At 37.5% G+C, this 22,574-nt stretch overlaps 1 protein-coding gene and 2 pseudogenes across 1 annotated transcript; 2 read left to right on the top strand and 1 right to left on the bottom strand.

The window, feature by feature from the left end:
- Nucleotides 1–192: 192 nt before the first annotated feature.
- On the top strand, nt 193–4,743 carry LOC109078956 (chondroitin sulfate N-acetylgalactosaminyltransferase 2-like). The gene is made up of 7 exons (XM_042768952.1): nt 193–953; nt 1,138–1,354; nt 2,439–2,540; nt 2,659–2,840; nt 3,122–3,216; nt 3,316–3,397; nt 3,640–4,743. The coding sequence occupies exons 1-7, from the start codon at nt 302–304 to the stop codon at nt 3,930–3,932; spliced, it is 1,623 nt and encodes a 540-aa protein (XP_042624886.1). The 5' UTR covers nt 193–301; the 3' UTR covers nt 3,933–4,743.
- Nucleotides 4,744–4,791: 48 nt separating this feature from the next.
- LOC109078954 lies at nt 4,792–12,529 on the bottom strand (annotated as a pseudogene).
- Nucleotides 12,530–13,104: 575 nt separating this feature from the next.
- On the top strand, nt 13,105–21,156 carry LOC109091935 (annotated as a pseudogene).
- Nucleotides 21,157–22,574: the final 1,418 nt, after the last annotated feature.

Here is a 22,574-nt window from a genome sequence, read left to right as displayed (position 1 = left end):
TTATTGTAATCTCTTTTTAGATTAATTATTTCTCGTAGAGGGGAATAGTGAGGAAAGCAGGATGACAGGTTGTCGACGGTATGTGGTCACACATCTCTGAGGAATCTGAACATGTTCAGTGTGCTGTAGTGTGAGAGGAGCATGATTACAAGAGAAATGAGACTCTACTACGCGCTCCCCTATTCAGCCGCTTCACTTGGGAATGGATTAATGTGAAAGACTTCATCCTCCCTAAAGCTTACATCTTGTCAGGGTGGGAATGCAAAACGGTGGCTGGTGAAGAGCACCCTGCCTCTCAGATATGCCCAGGCGGGGGCTTCCGCTGCAGGGGCGGGCGCGCTGGCTTCTCCTGGGGATATTTTTGGTCTTTGTACTCCTGCTGTTTGCTTACCTGCTGGAGTGCACGCCGCCTGCGGATGTGAGCCAGGTGCTGCCCGGCCTGGGAGGAGATCCGTATGGAAAGGAGTATTACCAGGCCCTCCTGCAGGAGAAGGAAGAGCGGCATCTCAGCCGAGCGGGCAGCCTCAAGAGACAGATCGCGCAGCTCAAACAAGAACTCCAAGAGATGAGCGAGAAACTCAGGGTGCTTCAAGAAAAAAAGGAGGGGCCCGGACCACAGAGCCTGATTGATGGCAGAGATCAAGAGCCTGGTGACCTCTTGGAGTACTTGCACTCACAAATCGACAAGGCGGAGGTAAACACGGGAGCGAGGCTGCCGAGCGAGTATGCACTGGTGCCCTTCGAGAGCTTCACCACCACAAAAGTGTACCAGCTGGAAATGGGCCTGACGCGCCATCCTGAGGAGAAGCCTGTGCGGAAGGACCGGAGGGATGAGCTGGTGGAGGTGATAGAAGCAGGTTTGGATATTATTAATAACCCAGAGGAAGATGACGGACAGGAGGACAACATCCCCATGCAGAGGCAGACGTTCACTGAAAGCCATTTTTTTGAAGGTAAAAGCTGTTCAGAAGAAGTATGCACTACTTTATGTGCTTAACGCACAATGTGGTTAGGGATTTGCGTGTACTTAACAGCGCTTGTTGAGTTTGAGAAAAATAAAGGTGGTGTGAAACTTTGCACTGCACAAAATATTCAGTAACTCCCAAGCTGCTCTTGTGTATTTGCTATGCTTGGCAGGACTCTACAGAACCGAGAGGGACAAAGGCACTATGTATGAGCTCTACTTCGCTAAAGAAAATTCCCATGAGTACCGTCACGTCACGCTCTTTCGTCCGTTCGGGCCCCTCATGAAAGTGAGGAGCACGTCTGTAGACACCGCCAGCACAGTCATTAACATCATAGTGCCACTGTCAGGCCGCACTGAAGGCTTTGTTCAGTTCTTGCACAACTTCAGGTGAAGAGGTCACTGTAGAATTTGTGGACATTTTTTGTATTTACAAAAAAAAATTGTAAGCCAAACTGGAGGTTAGCATCATCAAAAAAAAAAAAAAAAAGTTTTTCCATTAGCTTTTGCGTTGAAAACAAGCAGTATGAGGTTTATGAGTCTTACACACTTTTTTCCATTATAGTAGTCTTCACAAATGAACACAAAAACAAATACATTCACCAGAAGTAGGAAGCTAAACGTAGGCTATAAACAAACTACACCACATTGGCATGACTTCAGCCTCTCGGGCATTAAGATGCTGACAACTCTTTCAGTCTTTTTTTTTCCCCTGAAAATTTGAGTTAGAATAGTTTGCAAGAATGTGATAATGAGGCTGTAAAAGCAACTAGTGAGTAGACGAGTTTACCAGTTCAGCCCCAACAACCTCTGAAGTCACATTTAGCCACTTTTTCAAGACAATTAAAAACTTTAAAAATCGCGAAGGAAGGATTCTAATTGATGTATTTTATGCCATATAATAAAATGTGAAGGTATACTGAGCTTGTGTTAACCACAGAACATATTTGAGGCATTTAACCAAAAACCATTTCAGAAAAACCCATTGACTTCAGAAAACTGGAACTGGAGGTTCTGAACTCGTTTCAAGGTTTTGATCGAAAAAAATACATAATCTCTGCAGCACAAATTTGGATAAAATTTCACAGCAAAAAGATCAATTGTCAAAAGTTTAGTGAAGCACAGATTACACACAACTTGCTTTCAAACCAAGTAGTGGCAAATTGCAACTTGAACCCGAGGCAAAATCTATGTGGGAATTTTTTCGTTTTTACACATACATAACTCCCAGTTGTGCAGATTCCTATTGACATTTCAAACAAAAAAATGGGACGGAGCATGTAAAAGAGATTCTGGGAATGTGTGTCAGTGTGTTTTTGTGTGTTGCAGATAATATGGTTGAACTTCTAAAGTTGTGTGGGTAGCAGCAACACAGCCAGATGTTACACAGTTTTACAAGGGAATGTTTCCCAGTGCGGTTTTCCCTTTGGAAGTTTTGGAAATGTCGTGATCAGAGAATGTTTTCTGTGGGCAGGGAGGTTTGTATACAGCAGGACAAGCGGGTGCATCTCACAGTGGTGTATTTTGGGCAGACGGGCTTGAAGGAGGTGAAGGTGTCTCTGAGGATAATGTCCAGGTTTGAGCTTTGCAAATATTAATATTTTATGTGTATAGTCTGACTGAAGCATTCTGTGTTTGCCAACATCCTGAATGGAGAAAACTAGATTAAAACATAATCTATTCATGATCTCCAGTGAGGAAAACTTCAGTAACTACACTCTGATCCCTGTGGATGAGGAGTTTTCGCGTGGCCGCGGTCTGGACATTGGAGCTCACGCGTGGGAGAAGGGGGAGGATGTGTTGATGTTCTTCTGTGATGTTGACATCTACTTCACACTGGAATTTCTTAGCACCTGTCGTCTCAATACAGCTTCAGGTCTGTCATCTCAACAAGCATTTATATCTGAAAATTCATGGACCCATTACTAGATAAAACATCTGTATTTCTTTCGTTTTGCACTGTTGTTTAATTGCACTATAGGATTAAGTTTGAATGTTTGTTTGTGTGCACTCTTTCATTTTGGTTTCCAACTAAGCAGTAATAATAGGATTTGTTGTCATGCCTCAATTTTTTTTATACACTAAAAGGTTTATAATAAAAATACAAATTTCCATTTAATTTCATAATAAAAGTGATTTTTTTTTTCTCCCTGGAAGGAAAACGAGTTTTCTACCCGGTGGTTTTCAGTTTGTACAATCCAGCTATAGTTTATGGAAATCTTGAGTTTCCGCCCCCCATTGAAAGTCTGCTGGTATGTACATCAAGATTTTTCTATGAACCTACATCTTTGTAGAATGTATGGCTTTCTACTGATACAAAGGTGAATAATGCAGTTGTATGCTGTTTACAGATTCATAAAAAAGATGCCGGATTCTGGAGGGATTTTGGATTTGGCATGACTTGTCAGTATCGCTCTGACTTCCTCAGCATTGGTAAGTCAGTGAGTATTTTATTGTGGAAAAAGTTTTAGATTTATAACAAAATAAATTTTTAAGAATTTCAAATATGTCCGTAATTTTAATTTGTAACTCTTCTTGTTGTAAAGTAAAATGAAATAATGAATCAATACATACATTTATTCCGGCGTAATTTAAAATCAATGCATCAGATAAATCAAATTACATATAATGTTTCTATGTTTCATATAAATAAACTCACAGTTTCTCTTTTCTAGGAGGATTTGATCTGGAAGTGAAAGGCTGGGGTGTAGAAGATGTGCACTTGTACAGGAAGTATCTACGGAGTGATCAGATTGTGATCCGCATGCCTGTATCAGGCCTCTTCCACCTGTGGCATGAGAAGCAGTGTGCAGATGAACTGACCCCAGAACAGTACCGCATGTGCATCCAGTCCAAGGCCATGAATGAGGCTTCACACTCTCACCTGGGCATGCTGGTGTTCAGGGAGGAGATCGAGACTCACCTTCGAAAGCAGGCCTACAAAACCCAGAGCAGACCAGCAGAATGAATTGACTACAGAATCAACAATACGGAGCACAACTTTGTTGACATAGCAATGAAGAAATAGGTCAAACGGACATTTTTGGTATTATTTGAACATCAAGTCAACTCTAAATAATAATCAATGGATTACTGAAGACCTTATGACAGCAAAAAAAAGACTTAAGTGTGGTGGAAGGATGGTACGGATAGGTACTACGTAAACTGTTTACATAATTGAGAATTTAATTTACGTTCTGGAATAATTTGCTTTAATGCCAATTTAAATTTGAGGTGTTCTGCACTAGAAAGACTTTTTAACTACGTGTGAATGATGACTAGAAAAAATGAGTTACTGAAGATGACCTGAAATGCAGAGAAATTGTTTGGACCTCATTCATGAAAAACAGTGCAAGCTGTCTTAATGAATTGAATGCAACAGATGCAGCATGTCTTTGTTTTTTGATTTTGCAAATAATTGACAGAGCCATACGTTACATTTTTTAATTATTTCTATTGAAAATGTATGCACTGTGACAAAAAGGGAGATCCGTTGCTAATCTACAGATGGATGTGGTTAAACTTGCTGTGCTGGATTTATACTGTTGGCAGTGTCTGTGTTGGAACAGTATTCAGACTTTGAGAAAAGTCTTCCATGTGTTTGAGATGGCATGGACCCGATATGCATTTTGATGCATCAAATCAAACTTTTACAGTGCACCATGTGTGAGAACACTGGTCAGTGCCATAGCACTAACAGTCAGGGGCTTATGATACACTGTCATAAAAGTTTTGGAAGCAAATTCTATGTGCCAATAAATATACATTTTTTAAATATATACTGAAGATAACTGTGATGATCTAAAAAGCCAGAGCAACACAATAGCTACTAACAGTTCAGTTTATTATGACTTGTTGGTTGTAGTTTTTACACAGCATAGTGATTTCTTCACTAACTCTAGATAATAAAGGTTTTGTTAATACCATTTGTAATTGCACTCAAACATTCCCAGCTCTATAAGCTACGAAAATGCCATTTTAAACCATTGTGATGTTATTGAAATCCACTATTTATATTCTTAATTTAAGACACATGGAATAATACAAGTGTATTCATCTTAATATAGACTACTAGAAAAGACAGTCTGAGTTGAAAACTGTTTAAAATATTATTTTATCTTCAAAGTAGTGTGATTTCTGATGAAGAGTTTTAATGAGCATTACATCAATGCACTGGCTGATCTGGGTGTATGTTCATGGTCTTGTAAATTTCCTTGAGGAGAAGCAGAGCTGTATCTTCAGATTCCCTGAGAAGAGAGACAAAAGATTCTGTTTGTAAAACACAACATGACAATGCAAGTACATAATGATATTGTTAAGGAACATCACATACCAGTAACACAGATGACTTTGGAGTGCAAACAGGTATTCATTGAAGCTCTCGATGGGTTTCTCTTGCAGGACGTAGTCGACGCGATTCCCTCCGTTCAGCATGCCCATTTTTACTTGTGTCTCCTCTTCCTTCTGAGGTTCAGGACTCTCGACCATCTTATCCTCCTCTGCAAACAAACAGTGAGATTCAGATTTTGAGCTTGAGATGAAGTGTGCACACTGAAATGATGAAACGGAGAAGGGTAAGAGGATATTCACTGTGGTTAACTTACCTTCCCCTCGCTGCTTTTCCTCTTCTGCTCTTTGATTTGACTGGCGACCATGGCGAGCTGTTCATGCAGTTGAGCAGACGAGGTGTGAGCGCGGGCAAACTCATTCAGAGTCTGCCAAGCACTCTTCAGAGAGCTGATGAAGCCTTGCTTTAGGTCAGAGCCCATCCTGGATAAACTCTCTTTTAATTCTGGACACAAGACACACACAAAATAAATCAAATAAATATCACTCACGACCTAAAATACTTAAATGCATGAAATGCACAGAAATTGTCTAATACATACCGAGATGAAGCCTCTTTCTCCCTTTATGATGAGGGATCAAAACCGGCTCCAGCTCAATGTCAGGTAATATCATGGGTTCAATTCTGTATGCAACTGGATCCATTTCTGCTGAGTGCACAATAACATTAATGCATTAGCAACATAGCTAACAGTGAGAACGTTAAAAGCTAAACATTTTGGTGTGCATTTTTCTTCATTTACACTGACACTTTAGTCCTAAACAATTTTGGTTTTCAAAAGATCAGATGCTGTTGTAGAGAAACATAAGACAAGCTAAGACACTACTTACTGGATGGTAGATATTGAAGAACCCTTTGCAGGTGGGAAGCTGGTAAGACTCTTCGATTTTCTCCACTCCACGCACTGTCAGAAACATTCCGATCGGAGAACCGAGAGCAAAGAAATTCACCGGTTCAAAGTCCAGAGCATGATATACCACCGACACCTGGAGAAGAACATCCAAGATTGCAGAGCATGTTCGCACATCAGACCCACAATCAGGTTCTGACAAGATACCTTCATTCAAGCATCTTGATCCATAGAGCAATTTGGCATGGTCTGTGTTCGAGCTTTACCTGCCCTGTGCCTATTTCAAAATAGTTGTAATCCACATGGATTGAGGACATGGTCCTTCCTGCTGGCAGTTTGCTGACGGCAAAATCCGGTGTGGGCTCAGTCTGAACAGGAGGATGGGTCTTTTTTGGTTCCTCTTTTTCTACAGTCTTCTCTTTCACAGCCTTTCGGGCCATCTGCCAAGAAACAAATGTGTTTCAAAGTGTCACATGAAATTGGACAAATAAAAAGTGCAAACACTACCAGATGCAATTTAAAGACTATTGAAAATATGCCTGTTTTGCAGACTTCTCCTTGACAAAATTGGCAAGTTTTTTACGTGGCCCTAGAGGAATACCCATTTCCTTCAGATCATCTATTGTGCACAACAGCTGCAACAGAGATGGAGAAATAGCCGTGATGAGTTGCATATTCTGTTTAAAAAAAATTACAATGTTAAAAAAATAAAATTTTAAATGCTCTCACCAGAGACTCAACATCAATCTTCTCAGTTTCAAACGTGCTCAGATAATCAGACAACCCCAACATCTCCAGAACTGATGACAGGTTGCCAATCTCCTCTTCTTCCTCTTTAGGCTCTTCCTCAGCAGCCGCTACAGTAGGCACTTCATTGGCCTGGACGACAGGACTTACCTACAGCAATTAAACAATATTCAAATAAAGTTTATAAGTCATCTGTGTGTTCCTGGGATTCCATAAAACAGAACATGTCATATGTTGAGCATTTTATGGTTATCTTCAATCAAAATGTACTGATACCTGTTTCACATTAGGCACAGCACTTCCAATGGTCCCTGGACCTGCTAAAGGTGAGCCGGTCTTCTGATTGGACAGCAGATCAAAAAGTATCAAAGAGCCTACAGATTTGGGGAAATAATGAATTGAAAGAAAATTGTAATAAAACAATATCAGTTCTAGTTCAGTTCAGTACATGGTGTTTTTTTTTTTTTACTCACTAGAGTTAAAGCATGTAAAAGCAAAGGATTCTCACCCAAGCTGTGTCCAGCCACGGACACTCTGCCTTTGAAGTCTGGGTTTCTTTGCATGAAGAGTGCATGTAAGCGGTTGATCTCAAAAGCCACGGTGTCCATAATGGTCTGGCAGTAGGTTGGACTGTTGTAGAAGAGAACATCTAAGAGGGTTTCATTAGTGAAGTGACGCAAACGACCTGTGCTGGGCAGAGTAACCTTCTTTATCCTCCTAGATGATTAAAAACATAAAAGACAAAAAAATATTTTTGTAAAAAAAAAATACAAAACAAGATGATGTGATAATACAGAACAGTATGGAGATTTCAAGAGCATTTCAAAGCAGCACCAAGTGGAAAGAAAAAACATCCTGACAACATTTTTTTTTTTTCAGTAACCTCAACAAAACATGTTTCTTAAGAAAAAGTTTCTAATTTTCGGACCAACAAATTATCATTTTGTTTTTTTCACAGAGGGATAAGCAAATTTAATACAAGATAGTGTGCTTTAAAATTATACTTCAATTCAAAATTTTGAGGTGGGTGTGATTTTTTCATGTTTTTGAAAGAAGTCTCTTAAGCCCACCAAGACATTTATTTGATCAAAAATCCAGTAAAAAAATTAAAACATTATTACTATTTTTAATTGACTTTTTTTTGATTATTTAATAAATTATCATTATGGCAAAAGTGAATTTTCATTTTAATCCAGTCTATATTTCCTCCATTTATTCCAGTCGGTATCACATCATTCTTCAAAACTCATTCTAATATGCCGGTTTGCTGCTCAAGAAACATCCTTATTTCTTTCAATGTTGAAAATGGTTGTGGTGCTTAATATTTTGGGGGAAATTGTGCCCCAAAGCACACATTCCGGAGCACGAATTCCTAGTATGGGTGACCATACTTGGCTGTATGTCACGTCACTTTCACTTTTGATCAGTTTATCTTCTTTACTGAATATAACTTTTAATTTCTTAAATCACAACCCTTTGAACGGTAATGTATTCTTTTAATATAACTGATCATATATTACATTTCAATTACATATTGGTAGCTGAAGGGTCACGGCAAAAGCAAAAATGTAAACACTAGTTTTAGGCCTGATATACAGCATTCAAGTAAAAGTTCTCTTGAATGTGGCTGAATGTTGTGTCTCTACCTGTCAACCCCCCGTAGCATCACCGTGAGCCGTGTGCCACTGCACAGGCAAAAACTACACAACACTAATAATAAGATGATCTTCACGGGCCTTCTTGAAATGACTCTGCAACAACTTCAAGGACACACTGCGGAAGTCATCCACTGTGAACACAAACACAGTTTGACTGAAAAAAGCAATATATATTGTCTAAGGATTTACATAGAAACAGCGATATTTGTTTCTACTAAAACAACTGGCCTAAATCGTGACTTTATAACTGACTTTGAACTGAAAAGACAAATTTGTATTCATCTGGAGTCTAAACTGGTGTAACATACCACACTCCACCATGCTCCTAAACCTCAGGTCACAGACTGGGCCTATGCCATGCACCATAAACACCAGATGATCCACCTGAGGCATCTCACCTAGACAGGAAAACACAACATTCTTCAATGATTCTGGTATGTTATGCACTTTCCTTTAAATAATACCTAATACCTAATAATACCTTTAAATAATCATTTGAAGGTGGAGGACTGTTTGACAGTTTGTGTTTTGAAACATTTTGACTTTAAAGTGAGAAACAGCAGAAGCAATCACCCAGTTTGGCTGGATAAAGTCAGAAAACAAGAACTCTGAGGTCAAAAAGACGCATTTACCATCAGGAACGTCATCATGATCATCGTCCACACCTCTCTTGACAACCCGAGGTCGGGTCTGACCATCCTGTGTCGTGCCCCACTCATCAGGCATGGCAGACGGCTGAAACTGCACAATCACCTGAGGAGGAACCAATCAGATTTATGCTACAGAAACATCGTTTAATATGTAGAGTCTTTTCTTGCTAAAAGCATTGAATCATTTTACCTTTGGATTGTGCATTACGATGGTCTCGCCAGAAGGGAATTCCAGTCGGCGGTGCCACTGATTAGTGGTAACAGCCTTCTTATATTCTGCCTGTTTAACATACATAACATTGAGCAGTTAAAATGGCATCCTGATAATCGGCATTGTGAATACTGATGAGAAAAATGTATAGAGGAGCACAAACCTCCAGCTTCTCACTGAATTCTTCTGAATAGGGGATGAAGCGACTGTCTGTGTCTCCTTTGTAGAACCATGTACAGCGCGGGACCTCAGTGGGCTCTTCCTCCCAATACACGGAGGTCCGTGTGCGGTCATACAGCTGCACATCATAGCGCCCTCCGTCCGTACACACAATCACATTTTCTGGATCTGGCTGAACTGAAGCAACAGATTTCAGTTGTGAAAAAGATTAAGCGTGGCCACATGCTTGGCATGCATGAAAAATACAATCCAGTTAATCTCAAACAAATTAAATTACAGTGACAGATGCAGTTCCATTTAGCCTAACATTACTCAACTTAAGATATCGTAAAAGTAAAAAGCAGGCTTCATACATCAAAAGCCAGAAAGAGCTAATACCAAAATATTGCCAGAGCCTTGTACAATTATTCCTGCCAGTGTAAGAGGGTTTGATGAAAACCCTTCCTGTCTTACCAGAGTTGAAAGTTTCTTCCAAGCAAATGGAATCCAGAATACTAAAGGGAAGCCAAACCATCTTTGACTCCACTTGTTTGCAGAAGAACCAGTGAGGTTGAACAGGTTCATAAACATTGTAAGCATATGGCACCATTGAGTTGGCAGGGACTAATGGTCCAGTCATGTTGGCCGTTGTAGGGGGTGGTGGAATCTGTGTTGGGGGAGGCTGAAAAATACCAAATCACTATATGGACAAAGTACAAATCCTTTTTAAAACTGTTTTCCTATGCATGCTTTTAAAGACTCTAAAAAGACTTTGCTAAAACTGGCATTTTTATTTTTATATATATATATATATATATACACACATACAGGGTTGCAATATAACAATTCTAATTTATATAAATCTAATCCGATTATTATGCTACAGCTGACAACCAACAAATAGCTGATATTAAAATGGTCTAAAAAAATAAAATATTCCAAACTAAAATAAATAAATAAATAAAACTAACTAATAACTAATTTTAAATGTTTAATAAATAAATTTAGTTATCACAACATTATATTTATCACTATTGTTAACCAAAAGTATTAAAAAATATTTTCATTCATTGAAATAGAGCTAAAAATAATAATAATAATAATAATAAAATCAGCTGAAAACTTACTTAAAAAACAAACAAAAATGTTTAAGTGAAATAAGTTGAAGTACTAAAATTACTAAATTAGACAGCAAAGGTAACCTATAAAGGAGGAAATGAGTAGGAACAATTAAAAATCCAGTAAATGGCCAATATAAATAAAGTATAAAGTGACATAAAAAAAAAATCGAATAATTTTAATATACATACAGTATAACTGATATGTTAGAATATATAATGCATCCTCAAGATTGTATCTGAAGTCAGTCTCTGTAGACTGTGGCAGCAGACCATATTTCAAATATGACAGGGCCAGTAAAATCCCTCTTATTTGCAACTATAAATTTAAGAGCTATTGATTAAAAGACAAATATAACATTGATGACCAACCTTGGTGAACGCTGTGTGTGGAGTCTGGAAATGAGGGAGCTGGTGTGGCCTGAGAATAAGGGTTTAGATGCTGGGGTGTTTGGCTGGGGGGCTGCTGCTGTAATTCAGGAGCCATGAGGTACGGACTAGCTTTGCTACTGGCAGCTGTGTGACGGTATGGATTATAGGACTGCTGGGAGCTCTGGGGAGGAGGAGGAGGAGGAGTGGTGTGCATTAGGTGGATGAGTGTATGTACCCACAGGGATTTGATTAGTAACACTGCCATACTGCTGAACGGGGTTCATGTGAGTTACTGGTGGGTTTAGAGGCAGGCTAGCTGCAATGGATGCAGGCAATGGGCTTGTTGTTGATGGAAATGACGGTGGCGGCTGGAGGCGGGCATGGCTGCTGCTGCCCTATAGACGCAAACGGGTCGCTGCTGTTAGTGGTGTTGGCAAAATAATTGAACGTGGAGGCTTGAGGAGCTGCTGAAGATGTCTGGCCAAGAAAACTGTCTTCTTCTCCAACTTCACTGACATCATCTTCACAGAGGACGACAAAGAAAATTTGTTTTAAATATAATCGGTTAGTCAGCTGTTTGTGATGTTTTTAAAGTCATCACAGGTGAAATATGAAAAGCTTCAAGGAGCTTCGAGATAAGACTGACTTTGATATTTCTTGATTGTATAAATGTTTTCATAAATATCTGACAGTTTTTATAAAGAGGAAGCTTTTTTATTGGCATATGGCATTTTTAAAATGAACCTCATCCTTTTGTAATAAAATAGCAATAATGGTTCTTTAAAACAAACATGTGATATTTCTGTGTTTTTTTAATTAAGTGTTAATTTAAATTAAGTTACGGTTTGATGACAGGTGGTTTCGGGGATAGTGAGTGATAATGTAATCTCATAATTTTGATAATTTCACACTGCTATCTTTTAGGACATACTTTGCCACGTATATAAATGTATATGTAACGTCAACTGTTCTTCTACTTTACTGATCAAGCAAATAAAATCAATACAAAATTCTTAAAATATTTGACCAAAATGCGGGTTTATGTTTACTGGATATCAGAGTAAAATAATCTTACAGAAAGCATGAGCTAATTATCATAAACAGCAAAGCCCTCTGAGCTGAAAACAGAGGAAAGCTAAAATCACTAGCCACTAAAGCAGCTCATTTGAAGACTTTATAGGCTCACCTCCGGATAAGACCGCGGGGCCGGTGGCCTGGCTGACGGGTATGAAGGGCAGGCTGAAGTTGAACTCCGGAGCCCCTGAAAACAGCAGATTTGCGCTGCTGCTGGGGATGTTATTGGCTTTCCTATCAGCCATTTTCAGTCAAATATTACACGTAGCTTGTCCTCCAGTCGGAACAGCCAACACTTCCTGGTTCGGCACGGTAGATAAAGGGGAGCTCTGGATTTTTACAGATTTACACTTCATTGATAGTCTGAGAAGTTCATCCGGTAAAATGCTCTGACAGCTACTATATGATATACAGATCTGCGTGACGTTGACGTACCAAGGCAAAAGTAATCAATGACACACAACATCGATAGTATAATTTCTTTCGTTTTTGTTTTAAAAACGGTTGTGATGCTAGGAAATAAAAACACTTTACTTTCAAACACTAATCTTTTTTTATATATTTCTTCAAATATGTACAAACATGTACTTCTTACACGAATAGTTCAATAAATGTCAAACTTTAGGCATTTTAAGGAAACTCTTTAAATCAATCATTTTGATACTTGAACACAAATAACTTACTATTAATATGATATTATTAACGTATTACAATTTAGTATAACTTATTATTATTATTATTATTATTAATTAATAAATTAATTTACATGTAAATACATGTATAAATGTATGCAAATTGTTTGTAGAAGAGGTTTGTTTGTTAGACCCATTTTATATACCAATAAATACAATACTAGTCAAAGCCGAAGAAAGATCATGCGCCGGTGTCACGTGGTAGTTTTTATGACGCAAAAAAAATTGGTAGTTTTTATCACCCAAACTCCCAACCACGTGGTAGTTTTTATGACGCAATTTTCCCGCCACTGTGTGTTGTGCTCTGCTGAACTCTGAAGCGTGCTCTGCATGAACAAGTCAAAGAAGTAGTAGTATTAAATTTCGTGTTTCAAAATCAAGCAGCGATGCCTACGGTTCACGACTGGATCAGTGACCCACTGGGTGTTGTCGAGGGGCTGTTTGGTAAGATACTTTTTGATACTTATGCTTGTAACGTTATTTCATCAGAGGAGCGTGTGATCGTCATAATTTGCTACACTTTGTAAATCAGTTTCCATGTAGTAGCCTGCATTACACTGTGAATAACCATGTATAAATAACTTTTCTAAAATGTGGCTATGCTTTGTGTTCCTGCAGCCAGAGTGAACACCTGCCAGACTGGAGAGAAAAGGAAAGTTGTGGAAGTATTTCAAAGAGAAAACTGAAACCAAAACGACGCTCATACATGGGTAAATTTAGCTATATAAAATCTTATTTTATGACATTTTAAGTATATTGACACATGAGTTATGCGCTATTCTTGCTGAAATAAATGAAACTGTGTTCTTATGTTTAGGATAGTGGCTAGTCCTCTGTGTGCAGATATGAGGAGTGCTTTGTTTTGACAGATGACATGAATATTATGCAATAAACCGGTTCCTTTGCCATAAAAACCGGCCGTGGGCGTTATCAAGCATGTTATTTTTACAGCTGTGCGTAGTCAACAATGGGGGGTTCTGTGGTGACTGTCTTAATTATTAACCAGAAAAATAATGGTTTTAGTGCGAGATCAGTCCTCAAGCTCACCTGTTTGACTTTGGTGTCATTCTTTTTGTGTTTTTTCCAGGTTCCATCTCTGAATGATGTTCCCCTGCACTACCTGAAGCCTAATAGCCTCGTGAAATTTCGTTGCATGGTCCAGGATATGTTTGATCCAGAATTTTTCATGGGTGTTTATGAGACAAATGATCCCACGTTAGACTCTAAAGTAAGTACTTCTAAAGATGTCTAATAGAAACACATTTGCCTAGGTTTTTTTTTTTATTGCTTTTTTTAAAACTCAATGACATGCATAACAAAAGCAGCTGGTTTTCCACCTTTGGGTGTTTTGAGATGATAAAGCATTTTTTGAATAATTTCTAAACTTGTCCTTACTCACAGCAGGTAAAATGTGGAAAAATACACAAGATATTACAGAGGGTGGGGGAGTAAATATTTGGCTTGTTAACATGTAAACATACACCAGTGTATTTATATGCTAGGTCTGGAGAAGTTGTTTTATATTTATTTCAGATCAAAACTCATAGGCGTGTTAAAAGCATGTTTCTGTTATGTTCAAAACTGTGTTACAATTTTTATGGTCGGGGTCATATTGACCCTTATTTGATTAAATAAATATTTACTAAAAATCACAGTATGAAAAATGGTGTAAAACATTCTAACATTACTACTTTTCACACATTATAAACATGAGTGATTTTTAAAATTATGATTTTAATGATTTTTAAAACTGTATCAAATATTTTTAAACATTTTATTTGTTCATAAAATGTGAATATTTATAAACACGGTTACTTTAAAAAAAAAAGTTTCTTCAAATAGAAGCATCAGCCAAATGCATAAATGTAAAGTCCCTCAAAGGGTAGCTGAGAAATTAGCAAAACAAAATACATCCCAAAAAAAATAGCTTTTATGTCACTGTACAGCTGTTTAACGCTGACCCCACAAATATCATAATTGTAATATAATTATTTTACCGACATTTTCAGGCATTTTCATGACCCCTAAATAAGAAAGTCACAAAACTTCGAGAAAAAAATGTCATATGTTAACCTGTATTAAAAAATTTAATGACCTGGAAATAATATTAGGGTTAAATAGACATAAGAAAACTGTACTTTATATCAGCAGGTGGGACTTCAACTCAAGAAAACACAGTTACTTCAGAGAGACAGACCTTTTATTGTGTTCCCATCCCAGGAGAATCTCAGTGGGTTAAGGAAATATCCTTCACATGGACCCAGAAACTGGTTTGGTTTCCACTTCAAATAAGTTTACACAGCATGTGATTGGTGGTTTCCCTTTTTCTTATTGACCAGTATAAAAGTTAAGCTATCTTTAACAGCTCAGAACAGCTACGCAGGTACCAGTCAGGCCCAGAGTGGTGCCCTCCACCTCCTATGTCCCAAAACAGGCACAAGCGCAGCTATGAAGAGGACGATGAGATGGACCACACAGCCCCAATAGATGAAAGGTGTTAGTCAAGGTAAGAAGGAAAAATGAAGTTCATCAGTCTGAAGAATGCAGTTCCAGTGAGTGTGTAGACTTTTTTTTTTTCTTTCATCTATCATTTAAGATTACATTAGTTTAGATTCTTAGATTTGTTCTTTTATCTATCATATGTTCAAGATTAAAAAATGATTTGCGTTCGTCTTGAACAGGAGCTCAGAGCTCTGCAGAGTCTCATGGGAACATTGAGCCGAAGCGTCAGGAGACAGAAGCTCCCAGCCACGACTCTCTCCATCACACTGCACATCCAGTCTGGACCTCAACTTCCCTTTGCCTGGAGAAAAGGGCCCAGCCTGTCTTGTTAAGGTTCATCTTAAACCATCATCTTGACACACTCTCAATTAAATAGTTTTTTCATAGATTGACATTTTTTAATGGCAGCCACTTTTTAGACTAACACTATAATCAAGTTGTCTTGAGCAGACACATGTTAAACGTTGTAATTTCTTTGCAATAATATGATAGTTCGCTCCGCTGAATTGTTCCTCACCCACACTGACAGCAATGTAACTCGGCCATCCTCTGTAATTGGCAGGTAATATGAGGATTGGGACGGTTTCAAACTGAATGACATGTTGGAAGTATTTGGCATCCTTTCTGTGGACCCTGCCTTGAGCGTGATTGCAGATGAGAGGTAATCTGAGCATCATTTTGGGATAGTTGTAATTGCAATAAGACGTTTTGTAAAGATAAACTGTAATACATTTGTTTCATTGTCTTCAGAGAGGCGTCTTCGCTGCTGCACCCCACAGAAGGCATGGAGACTGTGGAGGAGCAAAGAGTTCACAGCCCCACAGCATCACTTGTTACCACGACTGCATATGCTGTATGCCCAGCCTCTAGTGCACAATAACCCACTACTGCCCTCTAGTGTCTTGGAGAATAACGGCGACTGTAAGAAATTATAAGGATCTTTTTATTTGAATTTTTATATATATTCACTTTCATTTTAAGTTTTGGTGATTGTTAATTTGTCATTTATATATTTGGTAACACTTTACTTAAAACCTTTATGAATAAGCCGATGATAAAAGTAGTTTTAAGTGCAGTAATTATGTCTTGTAATGCACCTTATAATGCATTGTACAATCTCATGACTAATTGTAACAACCAGTTTAATAGATTATAACACTTATCAAGTCATTGTTACACTATGCATTTTAAATTTGGTTGTAATTATACACTATATAAGGTTTTACAACACATTATGAATAATGATAATGCATTTTATCATAAACGCTTTAAGTGTTACCATAGATTTTTCATTTAGTTTTATAGTTTATAAACTTATTAAATACTAGTTTTTAATACTAATACTAATTAATAACTAATTGGATTACTTCAACTTAGTTGCCGAGGGCAACATTTCTAATTTTCTTGTTTCATATTTTTGTTTTTTTGTTTTTTTTATTTCATTTAATGTTTGTATAATTTTATTTCAGCTTTGTTTCGTGTAAATGAGAATGATTTTTAATAGTTTCAGTTAACATTAACAACACTGGTGTGAAAGCAGTTAAATAGAGCTGCTACTGTCCATTATGTCATTAATATTAAACAAAAATATTGTCATGAAGATTAAAATAAGAAAATCGTTGTTCTTAATTGTTGACTATTTATTTGGACAAGTAGTAAGTACTAATTAATTTCTTATAAAATGTTAAAAAGAAATTTTAAATAAATTTTTCAAAGTTATTTAGAATCAAACTGGCAGCAACTATTGAACTTCTGTATCTATCTGTTCAGACAGTTGCTGATGTTGTATATCTGTGAATGCTGTCCTTCAGATTTAAGCAGTGTTCTTGGGGAACTGGGGCTTCAATCAGAGCAGAGCTGCTCACCTACCTCACACATGTCCTTTTGGGGGATTCACCTCGCTCCTCATACTCCATCTCATCTCTATCGCTCTAATGTGTACGTCTCTCATTTCTGGTTTCTGGAGTCCCTGTTTAAGTTATAGCAAACCAAATTCAACTATATTATTTATTGCTTTTGTGGCATTGTGTGGAAAGTCCTATGCCATTTATTTACCTCATTTTTTGAGATCAATTTTCCATTTCACAAGAAGAGTGACATTTCATACACAAACATAGTTATCAGTAGTCCTTCAGTCTAACTACACATCGTAAAGTTTTGCCTGTGTTTTTATTGTAGATACAGCAGACGGGGGATGTCCTTTCCTTTGGGAAATTTACCTTGAATCTCAGTGTGGCTGTCCCACAGCTCTCCATACACTGAGCATCTTTACAAGGTCATCCAACAGCTTGTGCCATCTGTAAGTCATCTAGATTGAGCTTTTATAAATCGTCAAGTTATATTACTTTTAATAGTAGTAGTATTACTTATACTTTTGAAACTTGATTCCACTTTCTTGCTAGTCATAAGTCATGACCGGCTATGCATGAGCCTGCATAACATGAACAAACCAGAGGATGGTGCCCCGGAAAGATTACACAGCTACCCGCACCTGGTGAGTGGGTGGACTTCTTCAGCTGGCCAATAACAACCCTCATTGTTTCTGGATGAGGACCCAGCTGGAGCAGGGCCAAACTGGACGCCACAGGTGATAGAGCGCTGATTATCGACTGGGGAAAGAACTGTGCTGACTAGATGTACAGTAGGGGGGTGGGACTCCACTGTGGCTTGATATTTCCAATGGTTTCAGGCTAATAATCTGTTTTTTCATCATAATCATGTCTCAGTCAGTCTGAAAAGACTTGATCTAAACACCTAAATCTATTTGAGTTCAATCCGAATGAAATTTTTGATTTTGTTGAACAGGGGTGCTGTAGCTCTTAATGTCGCATATAAATAAATGTGAATTGGATTGTAAAGTTTAGAGGAACTTTCAGAAACAGAAAGTTCAGAATCTGAAATCAGATTACCTTCATTTGGATTGACAAAAATAAGGGCAAATATATGTGAAATGCACTATTTCTAGGTAAACCTAAAGAAAATATGTGACATTGATCATGCAACACTAGAGGTTCTTGCTTCCATTGAAGCTCAAGATGATCTATGGATCATTCTCGTATCATGCTGGAGAACATGATCCACAGGTTTTAGACTTAACACAAACCTGTGGAGTTCATGCAGCTTGAGTGCTGTTGTCATTGTCAAAAGAGAGACATTCATGTTCATTTCACATCTACACTTAAACCCCAAGTGAATTGAATTGCATAAAAAAAAATTTAAAATAAAAAATTTGTACTCCATATTCATTTTGAGAAATGGTGATCTCACTTTTGGACTCTACCATATGAGCAGGAAGTCTGGTGTTTGTTGTCAAGAAGTGGCTGCTTGTGGTTTTGACATTTATGTATTATTAGCAATCTAAAAATAATAAAAGAAAAAAAATCCCTTTTTATTTTTACTGAGATGTACATAGACCTAATTAGTTTTATGCCAAATTTACAATGCAGAGGTGCCACAGAAGTGATTCTGAAGTGGTGTTTAGGTGTCTTTGCACAGATTGTTTAAATGCTGCTCAGAGGTGGCATGAATGCATTTACAGAGCAGTTACATCTGTATATTTTAATACTTTGATATTGTGTTGAGGTGGATCAATGCAGGCTTAATTTAATCTGGCATTTATGCAGCATTGTGAATTTTCAGAAGGCATAGAGCAGTCCTAACTAGGCTTACCTTTACAATTGAGAGTCGCCATTTAATAACTTGACATTCTGTGTTCATATACTTACACTTATCTAATCTCTGGCAGAGATATTTGCGTGCCTAAAGGAAAAGTTTCAGAATGTATTGCTCTGTGTTGTTCAGTCGTTGTATTTATCTTACGAGTTGTTCATAGAGACACAGCGCTTTGTGTACTATCTGTCCTGGGTGTAGGTGTGCGAAACATCACCGCGCTGGGGAACCTGATCACTTGGCAGAAGGTTGATTACGACTTCAACTACCACCCAGATGGAATTCTCCTGCAATATTAACGTGCTTATCACTATCTGAGGGTGCCGATCGCTCCTCCCGGTAAGAACATCAGGCCTGAGTCTCTTCATTGTTTTATATTATTAAAATATTACCACACGTATTTGGGCTGAATTAGAGAGACCGGCATCTTAATTTTCAACAGGTGAAAATGACTTGGGGTTGAATGCCTCTCCCCTGGGAGTTGTTTCCATCGGGCAGTTGTAAAGACAGCCTAATATTTCCATTACAGTCCACAGGGTTGTCGTCAGCTCCCTGGCTAGGCTCTAATCGTGGCTTTGCCGTGATGCTAACAGTCCTGTGGAATGTGCTGTGCTATTCCTGTATGTCAGCTCTCTAGTTGCCATGGCGGCAATTCTACCACACAAGGACATTAGAGGGAGAGGCCAGAACAGGCCACTTATTTAATAGCATGAAGCTCCGATACACAGTTTTTTACAGTTTAAAAAGGCACTGAAGGTTTATTAGAAGTAGTTTCATGACTCCTTAATGGCTTCTGACATGACAAATGAGAACTTTAAATAATCAGTGCTCGTTCATTTTAAAAACGAGGCACATTAGAAAGTACAAACTTTTAAAGGAGTCCTTGCAAAGATTTTCTTCTTTGCTCTCTCAGTCTGACTGTCAGGTTCACCTGCGGCCCACCTGAACCCACCTAACCTGGAGGAAGTACCTGAGCGCCGTCCAGGTGGCGCAGGTTCCATCTCAGCTCAACAAGTATCGCATTTATCTGAGTGTGGCACGTGCTCTAAACTACACCATTTCAGATAGATCACAAAGGTCAGCATTTTAAGTCACCTTTATTTTTATAGTGCTTTATACAGTACAGATCGTTCAAAGCAGAGATTCACAGTAATAAGAAAATAACAGTTTTAATGTTGCAAAGCTCTTTAGCTGTGAAAGTAATACAATTTAATCTATAAAGCAGCTCTACACAAGATTCAGCCCAAGTCAGGTTCAGCATTGATTCAGTTTAGTTCAGTAATAGTGCAAACTTAATCAAATTATGAAACAAGACCTACAGAAGATGCAGCCAATAGTCAGTTCAGTTTTGCAGAGTTCATCAATTATGAAATGAACTCAATTCAGCAATAAAGCAGCTCTAGAGAAGACAGTTGTTATTATCCAGCACTATTTAGTTCCAATTTAGTCAGTGCTGTCAAACTGATAATCTTAATAAAAATTTTCTTTTAAACCCCAAACAAAATGAAACAGACAAAAGAAAAAAAAACCAAAACTCCAGTGGAGGGGGAAAAAAAATAAAAAATTTAGAGATGATTGTTCTGTTCATCATAATAATATTCTTTGCCTTGTGCTTGGTGCTCTTGATCTGTAGGCAAGTAGAAGAGGACTTTGTAGAAATGAGAAAAGATGACCCTCAGAGGTATGTCTGCGGAAGACCTCCATAGGCTGCTGGTTGTTGCGAGGTGAGTTTTTTGAATTGCGCTTTCACAAACTAATCTAGTTATGTTATCCATAATAAGACAATTAAATACTAATTTGGATTCTGTTTCAGGTTCGCTCTCATTAAGTAATGGGCAGAACACACTGTCTAGAAGATGGCTGGATGAAAGCCAAAGCAGCTAGAGGCGTTGAGAATGAGTAGAACACAGCAGCAGAAATGTTGGTGAATGGAAATGAGCCTTAAAAAATATTACTACTTACATAAACCGTTTCATACTTGTTTATATTTTGGATTAAAATGTAATGTTTTCGTATGACTATTCTTGTACAGTTCAGTTTTTTTTTTTTTTTTACTTCATTTTAAATGCGGGAAACCTTACAGACACTGGTGAAGATTATTATAAAATTTTGTTTTTGATACTTTGTGTATTAACCATTTATATGGAGCGGATGTGACAAATAACTGCCTTACAGCAAATATGTACACTTATGGCACAAGGGTATAGGAAAAATAAAGTTTTGAGAACTTTGTATATATAGTCTTATTTAAAATGTTGGATAGCACTTTCACCATGAGGTTTCATTTGTTAACTAGTACAGTACATTAGTTAACATGAGCTAACAATGAAAAATACTTCTAAAGCAGTTACTGATTTTAAGTAGTTCATTTGAACATTTACTAATACATTATTAAAATGAGTATATGTTGATGTTATTTAGTGGACCTAAACATGAAAAATAAACTAAGTTGACAAAGATTAGTAAATACTGTAAAAAAAAAAATGCATTGCTTATTTTAGTTAATGTAAATTAATTTAACTAATGGGACTGTAACATGTTACCAACTATGCGAATATCAGTTGTCAAAGCAATATATATTCTAACACTCAAGGACCTTGTTGGTCTGACGTATTACTATAAATTAAAATCATGAAGTTAAAAACAGCTTTACAAGAAGGTTCATCAGCATGTTTAGAGTTAAAAATAGCAAAGGCCTGAAAGTGCAAGTGATGACACGTTCATGTTGAATGTCTTGGGCAGTGCAACACCAGATTACTCTTCTGTTATAACGTGACTGGAGGAGTCACAAACCTCTCAGACTTCATCTGAATGCAAAGAATGTAATATAGTGAAGCTCTGGGCAATTCTGAGGTCTTCTCTGGGAGGAGCCACATACTGACACTGTAAGGAGAGGTTACAGTGAGATCTGTGAGCGGAGTGCTAGGAAAAAACATTTCTCAAGTGATATCTGCAGTGTTCAGTGAGAAAAAGATTCTCCAACTGTTCAAAATAAGCTAGTTGAAATGCTTATATTCTAGTTAATTTGTAATCAAAGTTGTGAATAAATCAAAATGACAGTTTATTTTGTTTTAAATATTTACTTAAAAAATCCTCCCAGGCACATCCCATAACATTTTAAAATACAGCAGTTTACATATTATTATTATTAACATAGGAAAAGTACTGGGGAATAAGCTTGAGAACATTAATTCACTTGAAAAATACTCTGCAATAAGATGTTGGGTACAATAGTTGAAAATTCACAAACATTTATGGAGGACAATATACAAATGGGAAGAAGCTGAAAATGATTTACAAACAAAAGACTAAATGTAATACATGTCAGTTCAGTTACAAACATTGAAAATAAAAAGTGGAAAAAAAGCACTTTGTGACAAACTGCAACATTTAAGATTTTTTGGGGGAACCACCACAAGGACAGTGCAAGTCTTTATGCATAGAAAATTAAAAATTCATATATAACCAAAAACATAATATGCCCCACCTCCAAAACAAGAGGAATGTTCTTCAAGATTACCAAGAAGAACATTTCACGTTCAAAGCAAAAAAGAGTGCAG

The sequence above is a fragment of the Cyprinus carpio genome, chromosome A13, assembly GCF_018340385.1.
Source record: "Cyprinus carpio isolate SPL01 chromosome A13, ASM1834038v1, whole genome shotgun sequence".
NCBI classification, from domain to species: Eukaryota; Metazoa; Chordata; class Actinopteri; order Cypriniformes; family Cyprinidae; genus Cyprinus; species Cyprinus carpio.
This window is presented reverse-complemented; position numbering and strand designations above follow the sequence as displayed.